The sequence below is a fragment of the Vanacampus margaritifer genome, chromosome 16 (genome assembly GCF_051991255.1).
Source record: "Vanacampus margaritifer isolate UIUO_Vmar chromosome 16, RoL_Vmar_1.0, whole genome shotgun sequence".
Lineage (NCBI taxonomy): Eukaryota > Metazoa > Chordata > Actinopteri > Syngnathiformes > Syngnathidae > Vanacampus > Vanacampus margaritifer.
In genome coordinates this window covers 1,378,507-1,401,518 of record NC_135447.1, presented here as the reverse complement: position 1 = coordinate 1,401,518, position 23,012 = coordinate 1,378,507, and the positions used below count along the sequence as shown (strand labels likewise).

Here is a 23,012-nt window from a genome sequence, read left to right as displayed (position 1 = left end):
GTTTATTCATTTAAATTGGCAGGGAAAAAAAGCATGAAAAGTTGATGAGAAAACTCATCCGAGAGGTGCCGAGTCGACTTGCCACGGGCTGTTTGCCGCACATATTCCAAAGCGGCCATTTTTTTTTGTTCGCTCTTTCATTCAGGGAGCTTGGCACCTTTCCCGTACCCGGGCACAGCAAGTTGTCTGCCAGGCACACGCAAAGCCCCTAATGTCATTTTGCCAGGCACCAAAATAAACACAGCCCTGAGAGTGCACGAGGGCGCTTCATTGAGGACGTCCTCAAAACCTTTTTTTTTTTCTTTTTTTTTGCTTCAATTCCTTACTCACTCCCATCGTTTGATATTTAGCCATAACTTGTACTACAGCTCAACGCAGTTGAATTTGCGTAGCGCTTTGATAGTTCAATTTATTCCGTGACCAAGTTCGGAACTTAGAAAATGTTCAATTTTGTAAAAAAAAAAAAATAAAATAAAAAATTGCCTGAGTTGGATAAGACAAAGAAAAAAAGAAACTTTTGCCCCGGAGCTTCGCTGGCCGCATGTTACTGCATCCGAGACATTTCCCATCCTCATAAAACTCCATTGGACTGTATGCTAATAACTAATGACCATTTCAAGGTCTAACAGCCCCCTCTGTTGGTGGAAAGTCGATACTGCAGTCAAGCGATGAGATTTTCCCCAGTTAGGACAGTAAGATGTTTTGACAGCAGATGAAAAAAAACGGGACGTGACATTTCGCTTTTGTAACTTTCTGTAATGGATTTTCTCTTTGCAGTTGACTTTCATGCAGCTCGGTAACAACGGGATGAAAGGGAAGGTTGTGTTGTTGCGGGGGGGTTGATGATCATCAGCCGAGAGAAGCCCCTCCCCCTAGCCACCGACCGCCATTAACAGGCCCGATGCCACATCATCGCAATGAGCCACAAACTCATTTGGCCTCGAGGAGCGACGGCGAGTCCTCAATGCGTTGGAATAAGTCACTCCCGAGACCACTAAAAGCCATTATTAGAAGGTGTTTATCGAGCCGGCCGTGGCCTCGATTCAGCGCAATATCCCGAGAACGCTTATAGCACATAATTATATTACATTTTGGATGAAGACTGGCCCTGATTAGATAAATGATGAATGAGTCCATTAGGGAAAAGATACACAGTTCCTCGAGAGCTAATAGACTGTTGGTTTATTCCTGGAATGACTTTGAATGTTTGCTTGGCTTGTCATCGCGAAAGATGGAAGGAAACCGGCAATTTGCTGTCTTCTTTGCTTATTGTTTTTTTTAAATATTCAAAACCCAGGAAAAAAAAACGTTTTGTTCTACACCGGGCGGAATTGCTCTTTATTGTTATTCCGTCCATTTTTGGCCAATGTGAAATTGAACAGGAAAGCCGCCATTTTGGTTTCAAGCGGACTTTTGGAGTGAATTCCAGGTGCCGTATTTTCAACGAACTCCGTTCACGTCTTTACAAATCCCAAAAATGGTCACCAAACACAAGCTTCGTTCAAGTGGGTTTCGTGCCTTACGTTGGTACCGTATACCGCGCACAAACAGTCAAATGCCTCCAAATCTTCAAGCAGTTTATCGCTGGCATTGGGCAGAATTCTTGTACCTCCAAAATCACTTTTCAGCAACCCCCCCCCAAAAAGGGCATCTTCGTTCAAGTAATGTTCAGCACTTGGTCAACAAATTTAAAAAATAACACCCATGCGTGGACTGACCAAAAGTATAGATTTTTTTTTAAATAAATGGAGCTCATGTCGACCCAAACCAGACAAACTTTCCAAAAGTAAATGACTGGTTACATCATCTTCCCAAAATGCTTAGAGCATAGGTGTCAAGTCCTGCAGGTTTTGGATGTTTCCCTTCTCCAACACAGCTGATATATGATCAGCTCATCAAGCAAGCACTGCATAAGCCTGATAACCATCCTGTTGATTGGAATCAGCTTGTGTTGGAAGAGGGACACCTCCAAAACCTGCAGGAATGCGGCCCTCGAGGACCCGGAGTTTGACACATAATAAATAAATAAATAAATAAAATGTGTGCACGGATGAAATGAGCTAAGGAGTTAGCTAGCTAATGAATAGTTAAAAATATGATCCATTTTTTAGCTGAACATCTAAAAACAAAACTAAATGGAAGCCATCAGGTCAATGCCGGAGTCCAAATGTTAAACGATCGTTTTTAATCATCTCACTTTTGTTGCTTTCTTTGACTCCTCCCGCTCTTGCCGGTGTTTTAATAGGACTGCCGTCTTCCTTTCATAATTAAAACACTTTCCGACACGGCGAGAAAGTCACTCTATATGAGAGCGACGTCGTCGCGCCTGACAAGGAGAAGCTCCAGCTGACATTTTCAAATAGGTTCAATGGATAGGTTAGCGGCGACTTTAATTACATTTACTCTTTAGGCGAGAGCGTCGCGGGCGGATCTCGACAAGCCCAACGTGCTCTTATGACACCCCGCCCACTCGGCCGCTGATTGCTCGTCCATCCGGCGACGGCGCGCCAGCCAAATCGCAAATGCTTAATTAGCAGATTAGCAGATCCAATTAGGAGATCTCCTCCGTCTCAAATCAAGGCCGCTGTCAGCACGTACTATGAAAAATGAGATACTCCACCTTGGCACTTGGTGGTCGCTCTGTTTATCCCCGTGGACACCTTGCTTGGAGAGCATACCCGGTTAATCGTTTGTCTTTCGGGCTCACATTAAATTGAGACCAAGCTCGTTAGTCACATTCGAGATGGCGACTATTTATTTCTTATCTGGAAACAGTAATACGTATTGCCTGACTTCTCTTGAAACCCATTGGCCGACCTTCTACTTGGGAGGTGCCGTGTGCGACCTCTGATTTAGATGACATCAAATGCGCATGAGCTTTGGTTTATACACTTGCTTTAACAATAAGTACGTTTTGGCTGCTATAACCTGAAATAAAGGAAGTCAATTTGTATGTAGGCGTGTCACACACAAAAAATGTGAAAAGAAAAATAACTCGAGGATTGTACGTAATTAAAGAGAAGATAAATGAAAAATCGTGATCGTTCAATGGACATTGTACTGCTCATTTTGGTTTATGTGCCATGGCCACCAGGGGGCAGTGTAATACATACTGTAGACATGCGACAGGAAGCTTGGATGACAGAGGAGAAAAAAAAAAACATCCAACTAAGCTGAAATATGAGTTGTTTTTTTTAGTTTAGGTCCCACTGAGTTTGCGACCCGTCAGGCTTCGTAAACATTCGCTAGACACTCACTTTAAATGCTTTTTTCTTGTCGCATGTCAAATTGAACTTGACAGGAAAAACTGTTAACTGTTCTGTTGGTTAACGTCTGGCGAACGTTTGCAACCTTGAACAAACATCAGAATTCGCTACCTTCGCAAACATACGTTTGCGATCTGGGCTTAAATTCAACTTTTTTGAGGAGTTGTTTACTTTTTGTCAATCTTCTGCTTGTTGCGAAATTTGCTGCCAGCCTTAGCTAATGCTCGTAACCGCGCGAGGGCTCTTTGGAAAAAATAAACATGAACAAATGAGCGAAGCAAAACAAAAATGCAAAGGATGTCTGACTTGAATTATCCCTCAAGCCCGAAATCGAAATGTTAATGACCGTCTGTCTTGTTCACCTCAGTTGTCTAAACGGCACTATGAGGAAATTGCACCTTCAACTGCAGTTAAAGGAAACCGCAATCTCCCGTCATTCTGTTCCAAAAAAAAAGACTTCCAAGAAACAACAATAACTACATTTCCCCAAATGCTGTAAGTCGTCGGGCATTGTGGAAACAAAGAGCCGTACAATTTCAAGTTTGACGTGAGAGAGTTCTTGTGTCTTCCGGCGGGTGACAGTAATTGCTCATAAGTGACGCTCGCTTCATATCGCATGCAAATTGCCATTTTTTTTGCTTTCAGGAAATGGCAGCAGAAAAAATATATATATAAAAAAAAAAAAGGAGTCAAATCGGTAAAATTACCAAATGATGCTGAGCTCTCCAGAAAAAAAAACGGAAAAAAAAGGAAATGGCAGCAGATGTTTTCCAGGCGCCGCCTGCGTAGTTATTAAACAGAGTTCTTAAAATGTGACATTCAGACCCATTTTATTTTGAAGGCCTTAAAACAATCCAACGGCACGCTCGTCAACCACCCAAAAACGGGCCTGCTTGTGTTCGAAACGGAAGCACCGGGGCAGGATTGCGTAGTCAAGCTGAGAAGACGAAAAGAAATTGTCCTTACATTTCCTTATTTTTTATTTTTTATTTTTTTTGTATACATGAAATGTTTTGTTTTATTCTGCTAAAAAAACTAATTTCCCTTTTTTTTTTCTGGAGAACTCAGTATTGTTCATTCGGTAATTTTACCGAGTTTTTTTTTTTTTTTGTATACATGAAATGTTTTGTTTTATTCTGCTAAAAAAACTAATTTCCCTTTTTTTTCTGGAGAGCTCAGTATTGTTCATTCGGTAATTTTACCGATTTTATTTTTTATTTTTTTTGTATACATGAAATGTTTTGTTTTATTCTGCTAAAAAAACTAATTTCCCTTTTTTTTTCCTTTTTTTTTCTGGAGAGCTCAGTATTGTTCATTCGGTAATTTTACCGATTTTTTTTTTTTTTTTTTTTGTATACATGAAATGTTTTGTTTTATTCTGCTAAAAAAACTAATTTCCCTTTTTTTTTCTGGAGAGCTCAGTATTGTTCATTCGGTAATTTTACCGATTTTTTTTTTATTTTTTTTTTGTATACATGAAATGTTTTGTTTTATTCTGCTAAAAAAACTAATTTCCCTTTTTTTTCTGGAGAGCTCAGTATTGTTCATTCGGTAATTTTACCGATTTTTTTTTTTTTTTTTTTTTGTATACATGAAATGTTTTGTTTTATTCTGCTAAAAAAACTAATTTCCCTTTTTTTTCTGGAGAGCTCAGTATTGTTCATTCGGTAATTTTACCGATTTGACATGTCATCATCATTGCTCTCCCCTTTTTTTTTCTTTTTATTTTACATTCTTCCATTTCCTTAAACACGCCGCGTCGCGTGCACGTGTTCCGTCCCTCGGGGCCAGAATGTCAACGTGGAGAAGTCGCAGGCGGCCGCAGAGCAATCAAATGTCGGACGGGGTTTTTTGCTCGCTTGAACCGAAGCTGCTGTTTCCCGCCGCCACTGGAAGCGAAATCTAAAGTCAAAAGAAGCCCTTTGGATTCATCGGGGGAACAATTTTGTGGAGTGTGCCTGGCACTTCTGCTTCCTGCATTGTTCCTCCATATTGGCTGATGTTGTCCATAATTTCTCTCGCTTCCGTTTTCTGGCATTCGTTAGTCAAATGTGTCCTGATCTTTGTGCTTCCTGGACCCCGCTCAGCAAATCCCTTAGTGTGAGCCCGGGAGAGAGTTTGGGGGGGGGGGGGGCTTTAGTGAGCTACTACAGCTAATGGATGATGGGCCACTCCACATGAACAGATTGCTAAGAACCGATGGCGAGCATCCCTGATGCGTTTTTTTTTTTTTTTTTTTCTCTCTCTCTCTGGCTTTCTACTTTGAAAAAACCATAGCCAGGAAGTGATGCTTCCCAAACAATCCCTAAAAGTTCAGTAATGCATTTTACCATGAAAAACATAGAATTGAATGATTGTTTGCTGAAATGTACCCTGGGATCGACTCCACCTCGGCCACAGTTGACCTCAAGTTCGGGTGGTCTTTTGAGTCGGCATGTGGTTTTCCACTCCAATCAAACTCGGACTTTCGTTAAAGTCTCCGTCCTGGGATCTGACTATGCTGTCATGCATCAGTTTTTTTTTTCTCGTTTTTTTTCTAGAGAGCTCAGTATTGTTCATTTGGTAATTTTACCGATTTGACATGTCATCATCATTGCTCTTTTTTTAAATTTTTTTTTCTTTGGGTTGTATGTCATTCATCAGTTTTTCTATCCCATTGATCAGTCACGATCGCAATCATTTCTGTCATCGGGATCTTGAGCTCTACCCGATCTGTATCCACGGATCTAAATTAGCCAAGGACTAAATATTTTTGGTTGTTTGCTTACGGTGTTCGGTCACAAAGATGGATTAGCGGAGATGTGGATTAGATCATCAAAAAGTCATTATCAGGCAAAGCCACCCAAAGCTACCGCAAGCAGTGATTAAGTGACTGGCTTTGTCCATCGAAACCTGGAAAATCTCCTTTTCTATTCATCAGGGCGGGATATTCTTCTGATTCTTCTGATTGTGTGCAACAAGAGCTCTCTGTCCTAATAGATTGAACGGATTACTTTGATACAGTTAATTGTGGTCCTTACAGTTGTGGTCAGTCCAGAGGTGACAAAAGTACTACGAAGTACAAAATGAAAATCTCCAGTTACATCTTTTTTTTTTTGGGGGAGAAAAAATATCAATAAAAAAAAAAAAATGATGTTGTTACCCACGCAGAGTAAAGTACAGATACTGAAAAAAAAATCATGTATCAGTATTTGTACTGATGGTTGACATCAAATCGAATCTGCTTTAGATAATCTGGATGATCGTCCCGCACGAAAGATACGATGTCACTAACAAATGTCCTCTTATTTTTCTTGTTGCAGATTCTCGAGCCGGCGAGGGAGCCCCCAGAACGGTGGACCACGCCGTGATCGGGGGGGTCGTGGCCGTGGTGGTCTTTGCCTTGCTCTGTCTACTCATCGTCTTGGGACGCTACTTCGCCAGGCACAAAGGTAAATGGGGATCATGTCTGTCCAACATGAAGCCGTTTTCGAATATCAAGAACGCAGAGTTGTGAACCCGCTGAGTCGTCGTTTGGAAGAAGACGCTTGTGGATCGTCGCATTCGTCCCGCGTGTCTTTCGCTGGGCTTTAAATCGATCGCAACTGGACTGCTGGCCTGTCCGAGCCACAAGTCTTGAACCGACAAACAGAGCAGGCCGCTTGCATTCTTGGTAAGAAGTCGCAAAGAATGTTCTTGCCAAGAACTCGAGTCTAGTTGCGATTGGAACGGCTGCGTACTTGCGAACTTGAATGTGTTTTTTTTTTGTATTAGGGTGTTTTTGTTTTTTTCCCTGGAGAGCTCAGTAATTTTACCGATTTGACATGTCATCATCATTGCTCTCCTTTTTTTTTTTATTATTATTATTATTTTATTATTTTTTTATTTTAAAATAATATTTTTTATATTTATTATATATATATATATATAATATTTTTTCAATTTAAAAAAATTGGGGCGGTTTGTTGAAAGGCGGACTCAAACATGGACATCATTTTGCCTGCGTTGCGTTCCAAACCAAAATCAATCCACGTTTATTGTTGTTTTCATTATAAGGTAGCCTTTTGGGGGGGGGGGGGTTATCCTTGTAAGAGGTCTGAGAACTGAAAAACTTTGAGAAGCTCTCTTCTATCAGGGATGTGATTTTTCCGCTAATTCGCGGAATTCCGCTTTTTTTATTTCCCCCAAAAAAAAAAAATCTGATTTTTTTTTTTTTTTTTTTTTAGTATTTCATTGTGTATGCACATGACTCCGACAGATAACATCTTCTGCTATAACAAAGACATTTGTGGTATGCTCTAATATGAGTTACTTTTCATTTGGTCACGATACAATTATTTGTTCATGAAATTTGAACTCTTCAACATTATTTATGTGTTAACTTAGTAATCACATTAGTTAGATATGATGATATTCTCAGTGATAGTTTTTAAAAGCAAAGGCAGTCCAATGTTTTTGAATGTGACTGATTTTGAGTTGACTAAAACTGCCATTTTATATGGGATAGTTCAATATACCTGGACCTAGCTGGGTGCCAGCGGGCCCCAGACCCCCGGCTAAATTTTCAGATAATTTCACTTTGGTCAAATCACATCCCTGTTCTATGCGGTTTCTCGCACCTGCTTCAATGTAGGTCACAAAAGATGTATGGTTTATGTGAAGATGGTACGAGCTCGCAGTCCCTAACGGGTCGGAAGGGTGGCGGGTCGCGTGTACATGACAATGAAAAAAAGCATTCCTTATTACTACTCCCCATCAACACTAAAGGTCAAAGGGCAACATCAGCAACTTCAAGTGGCGTCATTCCTCATTTTTACCTTTGTGGGAAAACTCAACTGTGACGGGATGAGAGTAAATCTCATCAATGAGCTTCCAAGTGGCCTGCCAGCTCATTTTCCCGCTGACCTCGGCAAGGTCAATTCGGAGGCCCCGGGATGAGTCGCCGCCGCCGCACGCAGAACTGGAAGAGGAGGGGCGGCGCAGGCTCAGGCTCAGGCGCAGGCTCGCCGGTGCGCCACATGGCGGGAGATTAGCGTGGTTAAGTGCCGCAGGATGTCGCGGCTCATTTTAATCTTTGGTGTCATCGGAGCAGCAGGCTGTTATCCAGTTGGTGACTACGAGTGCAAAGGGGAGGAACATTTCGGGGCAAATTTTCAGGGGGAGCCCAGGAAATTTAGATTAGGCCTCTTTATGATGAGATAGGCGACTTGAGCTCGGCTGTCGTCACCGCGACCTGTCCTGGTTCGGCGTCTTCCGACCTATCTGCACGCTGGCGTACTTATCCAGTTGAAAGCAGTTAAGACCATCAGGTCACACAATTGTCAAATGGGCTAATAGTAGAAACCATTTTTGGACAGATTAGACCTTCTTCCGCATCGAGCGGGAAAAGGCTCCACAGCTGTGTACTCGATCTTTCTGCCATCCAGTAAAAAGAGTTCAACTGAGAATACGCAGTCTTCTGCTTGTTATTATTATATAGCGAGCATTCAGAATTTCACACGGCCATTTTGAAAATTCATTCAACTCCTGCATATTGGAGGCTTTTTGAGTTTTTTTTTTTTTTTTTTTTTTTTTTGGATGTTCTGGTGGGAAAAAAAAAGAGAATCTACTCTTATGGTAGACTTAAAAGCTGACCTTGTCGGGGACCACGATAGTCTGTGGATCTCTAACGGGGAAAACCTTTAAGCTGTGGGCAGTATTTTATTTTGAAGCCCAAAAAACGATCACAATAACGCCTTGGGGTTGTCGTGAATTCCTGGTTTGCTCTCACCGGTAATTTTGCACTTTTCTGTGTGATGACGCCTTCCCTGGTCCTCCTCAGGTACATACTTCACGCACGAAGCCAAAGGGGCGGACGACGCGGCGGACGCCGACACGGCCATCATCAACGCCGAGGGCGGCCACACCAACTCCGACGAAAAGAAGGAGTACTACATCTAATCAAAGCAGGACCCCCGACACCTTTCGTGTCCTCTTTGGGATGCAGCTGTTTCTGGGGGAGGGGGTGGGGGTGGGGGGGGACTCGGGGATGGGAGGGGGAGCCGGTTTGTGGCGATGGTTCGAGGTTCACCTTTAAGTGGGGGTTAAGGTGGAAGGTGCAAAAGAAAAGCCGTTTGTCTAGTCTAGTCCGCAGATGTAGGTTGGAATGTTTATGTGTTTCCAAAAAAAAAATAAAAATCAAAAGGATTGTTTTTAGGATGCGGACAAGGGGGGGACGGGTGGGGTTTTTTTCGGGGTGTCAGAAAATCACCGTAGAGAGCTTGGCCATTCAGCACCTACCTAACTACACCTTTTATTTTCTTGTCGTTGTTGTCGAGTCCCGCCGACCGTTTGCAGAAAATTCTGTGCCTTGTTCGGATTTTTTTGTCGCCTTCACAACCCCCCCCCCCCCCCCCGTTGTCGCGTCGGTTTTGTAGCCGTAGACGGTACACACGCACACACACACACACACAAAAAAAAAAAAGACAAAAGCCACCCCCTCCCTCCCGCTAGTCCTCAACAACCACCGCCACTTAATGTTGAAACACTTCATAACAATCCAGTATACTGTGATATATCGACCACCATTGGGAAAAATGCATGGAATGCTTTACCGTATCATTGTACATAAGGAGAAACTGTTGTGGCCCGTCGATGAACCCCCCCTAGCCCCCCCCCCCCCCAACCTCCTCACTCCTTCCCACGACCTCCTTCAGAGTATAATCAAAGAGAAGGCAGCAAAAAAAACAAGAGGAAACAATCTTTTTGTTTGCTTGTTGAAGAAATTCACGTTTGGTAACCTCACTCCTTTTTTTTTTCTTTTTTTTTTTACCGCCACCGCCGCACGACGCCAACCGAGTCATTATTTTGATTGCATACTCCGCGCCGTTATTTTCGTTGCTTTCCCGCCGTTTCCTCAGTGGGTCTAATTGAGTCGTGATACTCAATCGAATAAAACTCGAACCAATGGCGTTGCAAGAAAACGCGGAATTGGAAAACGCTCTCCTTTTTTTGCTGTTGTTGTTGCGGTTTTGATTAGGATGGAGGGTGAGAAAAACAAAAACATTTCACAATTTATCGTCATCAGTTGTACGTGCTTTGGATTGATTCAAAACTTAGCGGTTGACTCGAAACGTGTCCATCAAGCAGCCATTGGCCGGCTCGCCAAAGTGACGCACTTGAAACGATTGCTTTCAAACCCACGCAGCGATGAAGACTCAAGTGTCGTCAATTTGTCAAAAATCTCTCGTTCAAGTTTGTCTTTGAAGGACCCAAAGAAAAAGATTAGACGTTTAAAAGCTAACAAGCTAAAAACGTCAGTAAAAACATATCGTTCATTATTTGTTCAAATCAACAGCCAGGAAAATGGGATGCACTGTGATTGGCCAATCTGCATTCAGGGGGTGTGGCTTGGTGAAACGTCACTACATTCAAAAGTAAACAGCTGCATTTCATGCAAATCCTGACTTGTAAAGATTTTTTTTTTTTGGGGGTCGTTTGGGGGGGGTCTTGTTCCCATTACATATTTTTTTAGTTTGAACATACAGAATTTATTCTCACTCAAGTGAGCCAAAGCAAAAACGTAAGTTTGTTTTTTTTCAGTAGTGGCCGGTGGAGTGCAGAGGAATGTCAAAAAGTCTTCCGTCGTTCCGGGACGGATGTGGATTGGCGCGCGTGGGGGGATTTTGCATGAACGCGCTTGCCGTTGCGACAAAGAACCGTTTGGACGTCGTTATTTCTTTGTCAATCTTTTTGTTCACGCAGAAAGCCGCATGCCTAACGAGTCTTGACTAAAACGCTTCCCATTCCATGCAAACATTTGTCGTAATCGCTCATTAAATGTACTTTGTCGTCGCATTTCATGATCTCAACTTGGAAACGGTTTATTATTTTTATTTGAAATAAATTGCAACGTCGTAGTGTAAATACACCGTACTTAAATAAAAACAACTTTAAAATCAGAAATATTTTCATTGTTTAAAATGATCAAGAAAAAACTTCCGAATTTTGACATACAATACATTTGACTGTTCATTACAACAAGGTTGTAGCAATATTTAATGTGAAAATTGATCTTAAAAAAAAAAAAAAAAAAAAAGCTTATGTCCAGACTTTTTGTCCCAAAATGTGGACATGCTTGCTTTTCGTTGGACATTGGCAACAGTCATAAGTTTTGTGGCCAAAAAAAGAAAAAGTAGCAACATTAGTATCGATAAATAACCCGAAAGAAAATACCCGTATATAATTCAGTCGGACGAATACGACCAATTTTTTGGGCAATTTTGACGTGCCCATTACAACAACACAGAGTATAATTTTCCCACGAAAACAATACACTTTAACATACTTGCTTTTCTTTGATCAGCATTCTTACAACAACAAAAAAAAAACGTCTCCGATTAACCCTTTCCACAAAACGTCACTTCTTGTCGACTCCTACAATTCGCTCAAACCTCGACCTGGCCAAGACTTCTGTATTACTTCAAATGTATTCGTAGAAAAACACAAAAGAAATATTTCAAAGTGTCATTTACTGGCATGTTTGGGAACGCAAAATTGTGAAGCATCCTCATGACGTATGTTAGCTTTGATATCGTCACCGCGCACACAAAAAAAAATTCCAAATTGACTCCAGTCACAACAGCTTTCGAACCCGGGCAGAAGTTTTGGGCCTTTTTTTTTTTCCTTCTTTCACTGGAAGTATTCCATATAAATTGGGGCACGTGAACGTGCGCGCACGATTCAACTCGCGTGGGATTTTTGTTGTCGATTGCACTCACGAAAGAGTTCAACACTGTACGTTGATGACACTGTTTGTTGTTTGTTACGTGGTCGGGTCGGGAACGGGTTCAAATTTGAGCTTTGATGTTTTATGCTCAGTTGTTCTTTAATGTTGCTTTTTGAGAATTTGCCTTTTTGAACACAATACATGTTCTTCCCAATAAATGACAAAAATGCGTATATTGTATTCCACGCTTTTCACCAAACCGAGGTTGATTTGCACACATTCTTTTTTTTTTCCCTTTCGTGAAATGTGAAAATTATTCACAATGAATCCGAAATATATGGAGTTTACCCGCTTGTACGAATTCTGAGTCTGTTTGGAAACTAGCTGATAAAAATGTATTTAATTCTAAATTCATGATTGATTTATGTCACAGAAACATTTGAAATTGTAGTGTCTAATATCAAATAAGACGTACAGTGGACCGTAACCGCCACCCCCGCCCAAATTTGTGGGTTGATCTGAGCATGAATAGTGAAAATCCGTTAACAGTTAAAGCTCATTTTTATTATGCCATGTTTTTTTTTTAACCCAATAAAAAAAAAAAATGAAACATGATAATTGACCATAAAGAATTCACTACTAGTTGAATTCCGCAAAATTGTGGTCCACTGTAAAAAAAAAAAATGGAAATATTTAGGAACAAACATAAAAAGGGGTTTGTTTTGTTTGTTTTGTTTTCATTTCTCGAATGCAAACAAAAAATAACTGATTAAATTTGAGCGTTGTTTTGAATAAAAAGCAAGACACTACAAAAATTTGGAGATAACTTTTATTAGTCATGTTTTTTTTTTCATTCCATAATAAGTGATTCCATGCGTCTCTGTGAACATAAATGGTTTTTAAATTCAAGGATTCAGTTGTAGGTGATTAGCTGAATAAATACGTGAAGTGTATTTTCTACTAAATGTCCATTCAAGTTACAAAAAAAAATTGTGTTGAAGACGTAATTTTTTAGTCCATTTTTTTAACTAATGCCCTCAGGTTGGTGTGTGACTTCACTTCAAAAAACGTCCAAAACACGGAAATTGACGGCAAATTGGTGAGCTACAGTATTTAGCATCTGTGTTGTACATGCTTTTCTGTATTTTCTTAATTAATATTTGGTGCACTGTAAAAGTTGTGCAAGTACTGCTTTGTGTTGACATCAAGTGTACAGGGATCCGAGAAGTTGTCGTATTAACTGTCCACCTCGAACACACCGCCGATGTTACTTTTTGTTTTGTTCTTTGGATTCTTTTCGTCTCTCTGCTGTTCCTGGGAAATGTTTGTGTCGTAACGGAGGAGAGGAGATCCGCATTCCCATACACATTTTGTATTGGTTCATAAATAGACATTTTTACAAAAAAACAAAAACAATAAAGAGTTCTTGTCTTAATAAAAAAAAAAAAAAAAAAAGAAATATCAATGTCCAAAATAACCAGCGTTGTTATTTTTCTTTCATCTTTCAATGTTGAGTTTGCTTTAGAAAAATTCTATTAAAAAAAAATTACCCCCAAAAATGTATCTAAAAAATCTGTGTTCAAAGAGTGAAACGGGTTTTAAAAAAAATCACCAAAGTTGAAGATACGTTTTGAATTCAGGGTAAGAAAATACATTTTTAAAAAGAATTCGGAGATGTTTTATCGATAAAATATGCACATTTTGGGGAGATTTTTGGAGATGCTTGTTATTAATTTTTCAAATAAAAAGTTTTGCCGTTTTCATGTGAAAAAAATTGGAGCCCCCAAAATTTAGCGACAGCATAGTTTCCATTTTTGAGGGGAAAAAAGATAAACGCCTTGCAGACATGTTGCTACCCATAACAGTCACGGAGGTCATAGAAAATCCTAGATGGAGTCGTTTTTGTTGTGGGATGCATTCGTTTTTGCATTAGTTAATCGGATTAAACTAAAGTTTTTGTAACCTTTGCATTCTATTACAACCTTAAATTCATGTTGTGAGTTAAGCGCATATTCTGCAGATTGTTCTTATGTTCATTGAGATATCGAATAAAATCGAAGGGGGTGTACTCGTAAAAAGCAAACTTTGGGAGGGGGAGGTTGAGAGAGTAAAAAAAAACACTCCAAAAATGTAAAGACAATTATTAGTTCGAAAGGGAAGAGAAAAAATGACACATTTTGTTTTAGTTTTTCAATATAAAAAAAAAAAAAAAAACTCCCAAACTTTACATATATTTTTTCCAGACTTTTTAAAACTTTTTGGGGCAGGTGGGCGGCGGTTGACAAATGCTTTCCGATTATTTATTTATTTTTTTAACTGCCAAAATGTCTTTGGAATGTTTTTCATTTTTCCAAATAATAGAAAATGTGTCAAAAGTTGGAAATGTTTTACATTTAAAAAAATATATCATTTCAATTTTGGAGGGTGTTTTAATTTTGGGGCTAAAATGAAAAACTAAAAACGTTTTTTTTGGTGTGTCTTTTTTTTGTGGTGTGAGGGAAAAATAAAGGGAGAAAACACTGGACACGTCATGTACTATTCGTATCGTTTCCAAATTCTCATCAAACTTTGCAGCTGTGCCAAAGATTTCTCGGTGAAGTGTTGACCTGAAGTGAACGCAAGCAGACGTGTTTATTGATCGCAGCTACCGTGCATGGCGGCCATTGCCGAGCGAATTTGAACCCTTTTAAAAAAAAATAAACAACATATACCTCCGTTCGTATTGAATGTCGGTGGTGGTCATATTACGTATTCCGCTGACGTGTGGCGCGGACAAAGATATTATCTTTTTAATGACATTTTCACCTCAGGCTGCGCTCGCGCCGCGGCGTAATGAGCCGACATCTTAAATAAGTAAAGGTGATACTGCTATTGATTAGAAAGTGAGAGCCGGTGGGCAGCTATCACTCGTCGCAAATCAACTTGCGAGTGCATGTTTCATGCGCACGCACGCCAATTGCTCTCTTAAAGAGCCGTTACTCAATATCCGTCCAAACAGTCTGATGGAAATCCCTTTCGCGGCACTTAAATTGCTTTTATGAAGAGAGAGGAAAAAAAAATGTCGGGCCACAATGTCATCGGCATCATCAAGGTTTTTTTTTGCTGGTGCTAATTTGGAGAAATGTTGACGTCACTGAATGAGTTGTCAGGCATTTAGGATGACTTATCATATACACTAATGAAATACTCTCATGCGTACTATTTAAACACTCTCACACGATTAATCTCACATATACTGAAAGACGAGTACAATAGTACAGTAAAATGTTTCAATAGTGTGAGTGAAAACATTTCTGTCTGAGTTTTAGTAATGTTTGTGTTTCTGGGGTGTGTATGTGTGAGAGCAATAAAGAGTTCAGTAGTGTGTGTCAGTATAGTGCATGAGCATGTTTTAGTATTGTGTTTGTGAGGTCCTGTTGCGTGAGAGTAGAAATAGAGTGTGTGTGAGTGGGAAAAAATCAGGTTGGGAGAGGACGTTTCAGTAGAACATTTCAGTATAGCGAATAAGTGCATTTTGTGTGAGAGTGATGTAATAGTGTGTGAATGAAAACAAATGTAGTAGGTTATGTGAGAGTTTCATTAATGTGAAAAGATTATTTCAGTTAAGGTTATGGAACTTTTAATGTGTGCGAGAGCATTTTAGTCATGTATGACACAATTTCAGTTTCAGTAGTGTGAATGAGTGTTTCAGTCATGTTTGCGAGAACTTAATTTTAGTTCTGTATGCAGTGTTTCAGTTGTGAGTGTGAGAGTTATTCATTTGTGTGTAACAGTGTTTTTGCAGTACGTATGAGAGTGTTAACTTGTGTGAGAGAATTTTTGTAGTGGTTGTGAGAGCTTTCTAGTAATGTGGGAGAGTTTTGCTTTAAAAAAAATGGGTTTTAGGGCATTTCAATTTTAATAGTGTGAGAGTGCTTTAGTAGTGTGTTGCAGTTTTAGTCGTGTATATGAGTCAGTGGTGTGTATGAGTGTTTTAGTAGTGTGTGAGAGTTTCTGTACTGTCTTTAAGAGTATTTTAGTAGTGTTTATGTGAGTCTTTCAGTATGTTTCAGTAGAGTGTATGAGAGTGATGCAGTCAGGGGTGTGAGAGCTTCACTTTTGTGTATGAGTTTGTTTTAGTAATGTGTATGAGTGCGAAAGTGTTTTCAGTTGTGTAGGAGAGCATTTTAGTAGTGTATGTGTGAGAGTTTTCCAGCATTGTGTGAGAGTGTTTCAGGTTCAATAGTGTGAATGAGTCTTTCAATTTTACTAGTGTGTGTGAGAGTGTTTTCCTGTGAGTTTCAGTAGTTTGCATGTGAGAGTGAGATTGTTTCAGTAGTACGATGAGAGCGTTTCAGTCACACATATGTGTGAGATACAGTATGTTTTTCTCGCCGGCGTCATCACCTTGCTAGCGTGAAAGGTTAAAGCTGCGGCGGTGTGAGATGAACTCTCGATTTATCCAATTTCGATTTGCAACAGCCACTAATTATTATTTGGCCCGTGATGAAAAATGAAGAAACGGTCCTCGTTAGCGCGACGCCCGGTTGAAGTGCGAGCAATTTAGCAGCGGCGCCAGAGGTCGCGGGGGATGAGGGGGGCAATGAGGAGGTTCTGGAACCAAGCCGGCAGCGCCGGGCGGCCGTCATTTATTGATTGTGCAAACGCTCGTTATGCTAATGAGGATTGCCAAAAGTCCGCCGCTGCAATCAGACGTTTGAAGAGTCGCGATTGGACCGAAGCGCATCCGCAACGTTTCCAGACGAGCGTCGACGGTCGCTTGGTGTCGGTCGTGACTGATAGCGGCTGCGTCGTCGTCTGAATAAATCTGAAGGGTCAGCGAGGAGGTCATTCATCTTCAAGCGTCTTGCCTCGGTGACGTTTGCGGCCTCGCCGTGTTTTATCCACCGTAAGCCTGTAAGTGGAGCGTCTACGCACCCGGCTATAAATTCTGCGACCCCTGGAGGGCACTGGAAATCCTGCGCAACGGAACTTTGCCCAGGTTTTGGCCCCGGGAAATCCTTCTGATGTGACGTTCGCGGCACATTTGCCGCTGGAGGGCGCCGGCGGAGGAGGGGAAGCCTCGAGGGCCAAACTTCACACGTTGCCCCGGCTTGGTCTCGGGTCAAACGTAATCGTTATCCTGAGAGCGGGTCAGTCTGCCGGAGGGCGGGCCGGTTTGGGGAAGGGACCGCTGCACTTGAGCTGCACTTGAGCTGCACTTGAGCTGCACTCGATTCTATTCAGGGACAGAAGAAGAAAAAAAATCCCAACAAAAGTTGAGAAGGAAAAAAGCGCAGTTTACTCGGAGGACCGAAATTGGTGAACCGGTTTTAGATGTTTCCGTTCTCCAACACAGCTGACTCGAAAAATCAGGGGCCTCATTTATAAATTTGGGCGAGAACCTGCGTACAAAAGTACTTACAAACAAAACCCAAACTTGGCTTGATTTTGAGCGGACGCGAGCTTTATAAATGAGGCCCCAGGATTGTTATGATTATGATCAGCCGTGTTGGAGGACCGAAACCTCTCCAGTTTTTTAACTCATTCACTGCCATTGACGGCTATAGACGTCAAAAGTTCATTTGAACTAGTCACATTAGTTATAACATTTTTTTCCACTTTTGTTAACAAGAGTATGAAAGCCTAAAAAAAAAGAATTATTGTACATTTAGAGCAGATATCAAATTTGTGATTAATTGTGAGTTAACTATTGAAGTCATGCGATTAATTACAATTTAATAATGTCGCCTGAAGCCCCTGATTTTTAGTAATCTTTTGGTTTAAAAAAAATTGATTATTTTTTAAAAATTCTAGGTTTTCATACTCTTGTTAACAAAAGTGGGAAAAAAATGTTAAACTAATAAGAAATAGTTCAAATGAATTTTTGACGTTTATAGCCGTCAATGGCAGTGAATGAGTTAAGCAAGCCTGCTCTACAGTGACGGGACCTGAAATTAATTTTTGGCCATTCCGGGACATTTCTGGGCGGAGACGGTTTTCAACGGTTTCTTTCCAGCCAAGCCGCGGAGGCAAGCTTACTATCAGTGGCATATGCAAATGTTGCCGTGCGAACGCCCGCTCCTGATTGGAGGGCTGTTTGTGGTCTGATGTGGCCTTTCCACATCCCCCAAGGGTCATTGGAGGTGGTCCTGGATTTCCTGAGCATTGGAGTATTAAGCCCCGAAGCCCAAAGCCACTTTTCTTTTCGTCTTGAAGCGTCTTGAGGCCAGCTGATGATGATTGGGCAACAACTTCCTGACTGTTGGCCGGGACTGTCTCCTCATTGGTTTGTTGGCCGGGACTGTCTCCTCATTGGTTTATGGGCTGAGGTCAGAAAATCGGAGGTGGGGGGGGGGGGGGGGGGGGCGAAGGCTCGGTCTGCACTGTGAATGTTTTGTTTACATTCGGATTGCAATTTTCATGAAAACAATCCACTCACGGAGCATTTCCTGGATTGTTCCTTGACCCACGTGACGAAGACGTTGCCGTTTCTCTGCCGCGTCGACGACCCGCTGTCATAAAAAAAAAAACATCTCTCGTGGCCGCAAATTTTTTTTTCTTTTAACAGCTCATTTATATTGGAAAGGGCAAATGTAAGCTGTCAGGCCGGCCCAAGATTAATGAGTGGCCTTTGGTTGAACCGCGCAAGGATGCTTAATGCGCAAATCCATATTTGATGTCGCTCCATTATGTAGATGCAGCCTTTTGATATTCATTCTCATAGTTTCTATTAAGTCCTCCAGCTGTGATTTACATTTATGCAAAGCTGACTTTCATTTGTTTGGTCGGTCGGTCGGTCGGTCGGTTCACGGGCTGCGCAATAAAAGGCGCTCGGTGAAAATTAGGAGAGAACAAAGTTCTTTGTTTGGAAGTTTTGGGATTGTTTTCAAAGTGGTCACCCTTGCCACCTCCCAGCCAATCACATCATTTGTTCTGCCTTGTTCATCTCCTGTGATGATGAAATCCACATAGTGAGCATCCCACTGCTGACCCCCTCCAAGTTTTTTTTTTTTCCTGGAGAGCTCAGTATTGTTCATTCGGTAATTTTACCGATTTGACATGTCATCATCATTGCTCTCTCCTTTTTTTTTCTTTTTATTTTTATTTTTATTATTATTATTTTTTTTAATGATCAAGTTTTCTTACATTCTGTACATAAATGTAGTTGTATTCACTCACGGCGTTTGCCCGTCCCGTTTCCGTGTCACTTAACGTCCATCCGGTTTTGTCCACGTGATTGCTGTGTAGCAATCAGGGATCACAGTTCGGTTTGGGTTTAGGGTCCAGGATGTAAGTGCTAGGTGTGGAGTTGGCGGGGTTTTAAGAATATCCCAGAATTGGGATAGAATTTGCGGGGATTTAGGAATGATGGGGTTTGATTTAGGATTAGTGACATGGTTTGGATGTAGGAGTCAGAAATTAAGATTAAGACGAGGTTTAAAAGTTAGGGTTAGTATTTACCTTGATTTAAGGGGTTAGGGTTTCAGTTCTGTTCAGTTTTCAGGAGTTCGGGGCAGTGAAATTTTCGTCATTTTTTTGTCACCAATTTTTTTTCAGGCGAAACTAATATAGAAGCCATTTATTGAGACGGTAACAAAAATCGACTGACAATTTCGTCAATGACTAAAACGAAAAATTCCCACAATCCAATCAGAAGGAATGAAATGCGGACGGGAGAAAAGAACCACTCAGAAACTGTTCAGGGTTTACTGCACTTTTTTTATTATTATTAAGGTGAAAACTAAGTTATAAGATTGTCAGGTGAAAATTAAGATAGAAACCGTTGTTAAATGTATCTTGCGTGTTAAACTACAGTTACAAATAGGTGGGTTATAATTTTCTGGATAAAAGTTGAAATGTACGCTGAAGGAAAACATCGGCAAAAATTGCGCTTTTTTTTCGTAGACTAAAATTGGATTAAAACTCAAATACAATTAGATGACTAAAACTTTAATTAATTGTTCAATAAAAAAATCTTGCTTAAGTGAACACTGGTTCGGGGGTCAAGGAGGAGTAGGATTAGTGGTTTTAGGGATGCAAGGTGAGAATTTAGGGTCATAATTTGGGGGTCAGGTTCATTTGGGGTTAGGGTTAAGAAATCAAGATTCGGATTGAAGGGCGAGGGGGTTGATTTAGGATTTGGGGTTCGAGGATTATGGTTCGTTGGGGGGTTAGCGTTATAATAAAACGAGCATGGCATGCAATTTACATTTCATTTTGGAATCCCGATTCAAATACATGAATGTTTAGGCAGCTATAGGTCGTGAACAGTATACGTATATATCTTCATATCTTTTATTCAATAGTTGTTATTTTCCAGAGGAAATGTAAATGATGCACTCCACTGTGATTGTTGGCGTACATACTGTACAGTACGCCTACTCCTAAGTCCTTATTGGTATGTAGCGCGATGCCGTTCATCTTATTAATATGCATACACAATGTGTCCTCTAAAGCCTCTTGAGCTTTCTTTTGGAGGAACACAAAAAAAAAAAACGTAATTGTTGAGAAATTGAGAAAACTGGTTGCCTGCGAAGTAGAGTGCCCTCTTATGGCAAGGAAAGTGTACTACAAGAATCATTTCGAGCAGCTCGTGGCATTTTAAGTGAGGGTTATTCTGTATTGTTTAATAATTAAGCCATTTTTTGAAATCATATTCTTAATCCATTATTCATAGTTTTCCCTCTCATGGAGCGTCACATTAAATATGCTGCCTGTTATTGTGGGATAGAATTTGACTGGCCTTGTATTAGCATTTTGGGGCCGAAGAAGCCACGCTATTGGCAGCTGGGTGCCGACGCAGTGAGAATCCCGAATCTCCAGCTGATTGATCCTATTTGCCACGTCCTCTGTATAGCAAGGTGAATTCATCAAAGCGCACTTGATTTATAGGCCCCGCCCCCTTCCCTTTCTTCCCTCCACTCCGGCTTCCTCTTCGCCTCTCACACTGCTGGGAATTCATTTGTCTTGCTGATTAATGATGAGCAGCATATCCTCCAACCGCCGCCGGTAAATGAAAAGCGATTGGGGACAGAGAAAGAACATCCAGGTCCATTCATCCCCATCGCATTCCGCGCCGTGTCCGATTCATCCAACACTTTATTTGCATTATAGTCTTTGAGGTTTGCTCTTTTTTTTTTCTTCTTCTTCTCAACAAGTAGTCGCCACTACCTCCGTCATTGGTTGCCATGGTAACAAAAGCCATACTTGACATTGATTGAGGGGTGGTCGGATGGGTGGCTGGGTTATCAGGAGATAGGACAAAATGTTCTGAAGACCCCTGGCAACTATTTAATAAAAAATACAAATAAAAAAAAGTGGTGGAATTCCATTCCGTACTACCTTTTATATCCAGTATATTAAAAAAAAGGGGTCGAGGAACAAAATGGGAAAGGAATCTGCTACCCTTGGTGCCCTGAGGTATGAGGTACCACACCTACTTAACTCTTTGACTGCCAGACGTTTTCAGAAAAGGGATGCCGTGGGTGCCAGCCGATTTTAAGCATTTTGACTGATCTTTCAAGGTCCATAGAAAATTATGTGTTTGGACTATGGAAACACACATACTACCAAAAAAAGATTGGACTCTCATCTTTCATCAGAAAAAAAAAGTTTGTTTCTACCTTATTCCGTTTTTCAGTAATCCCCAATAGAAAATGGTTAGTTTCACCTCTGTTTTGAAACAAACGTCTTTTAACGTCTTTGGCACTCCTCCATAAGATTTTACTAAACGTTATTTAACGTTTTTGGCAGTCAAAGAGTTAACTCACGATTAATCACATATTTTATATCTGTATTTCTAAAAAAAAAAAAAAAATCTAGGTTTTCATACTCTTGTTAACAAAAGTGGAAAAAAATGTTAAATGGTCAAATGAATTGATGAGTTAAGATGCACTTTGGCGGATAGTGAACAATTCTTTAAAAAAAAAAAATAAAATAAAAAGTTTCAGTTTAACGGCAATTACTATTAGCCAGGGCTTTAGCGGCATCGTCTGGCATTAAAATTCACGGAAACGTGAAACTGCCAATGCGGAGTAAACATTTTTTTATTTTATTTTTTTATTTATTTTTTTTTTTCAGGAGAGCTCAGTATTGTTCATTCGATTTGACATCATCATTGCTCTGTGAGTAAACATTTCTGACTGACGAGCACGTTTGAATAAATGCTACAAACATAGCATATTTTCCCATAATGCCACAGTGTATTGACTAAGAGCAAATAAAAATAGCATTCAGCCCATATTATAAAAATGTAAAATTATAACTTTTATGATTATGTCTGCAGTGCATGATTTACATTTGTCGGGTTTTTTCCCCCCCAAAATGCCACAGATGGTGAATAGCTAACCGCAAATAGGAAGAGGGTTCAACTGTACTGTACACGCAATTAAAAAAGTCAATTGAAATCCAAACCTTTTAATAAATGAGCAGATTTTCAGCTCCTGGAAGGAGATTTTCCGCAAGCAAAACAACCTGGAACGTTTGCGTCCTTTATTGAGGCGCGCATGGCCAGACGTTGCGAATTTGGAAGATGGAGACTGACGGGTGCGCTGATGCGGAAAGGAAGGTTTTGCTTTAAAGTGCAAGTCAAATCTCGGAAAGAAAACAAGGTGAAGAGTAATGGAGGACTGGCATCAGAGGACATTTTATGGACGGCTGTCTCCAGGTCATCTCGCCAAACTTTGATTTGAATTTCAGTCTTGTTTTTGATGCCACAGATGGATAAACAGCCCTTGAACCGCTCTTCGACCTTTTTTTTTTTTTAAAGTGCTTCAGATAGCTTGTTTGTAAGCAAAGTGTCCCTGGTCACTGCTGAATGAGATCCACCTTTGGATCACGCCAGTGTTTTTCTCATCCTGCATGCGAGACCTCTTGAGCACCTCACGCTTGCATTATTGCCACGTCGATGCCTCCAATTTCAATGCGGTGAATGAAATGTGTGCGATGCCAAGGAGGAAAAAATATTCCAACAGCTTCAGATAAAGGCTGGCCTCTCACCTTTTGCCCATGAGGGTATTTATGCTTTGGGAAAAAAATGGAGGTTCTTCTGAGAGGGCTTTCTTTTTTTTTTCTTTTTT

At 40.6% G+C, this 23,012-nt stretch overlaps 1 protein-coding gene across 5 annotated transcripts in view; it reads left to right on the top strand.

Moving 5' to 3' along the window:
- Positions 1–12,603, top strand: part of cadm1a (cell adhesion molecule 1a) — a 283,504-nt gene extending 270,901 nt beyond the window's left edge. For 4 of the 5 annotated variants that reach the window (XM_077546895.1, XM_077546894.1, XM_077546893.1 and 1 more), the window contains 2 exons: positions 6,569–6,697; positions 9,067–12,603. In XM_077546895.1, coding sequence (XP_077403021.1) covers positions 6,569–6,697; positions 9,067–9,185 — 248 coding nt within the window. In that variant the 3' untranslated portion in view covers positions 9,186–12,603. Of the gene's footprint in view, positions 1–777; positions 1,084–6,568; positions 6,698–9,066 lie in introns of those variants that run through there. The other variant, XM_077546896.1, reaches the window with a different exon arrangement.
- Positions 12,604–23,012: the final 10,409 nt, after the last annotated feature.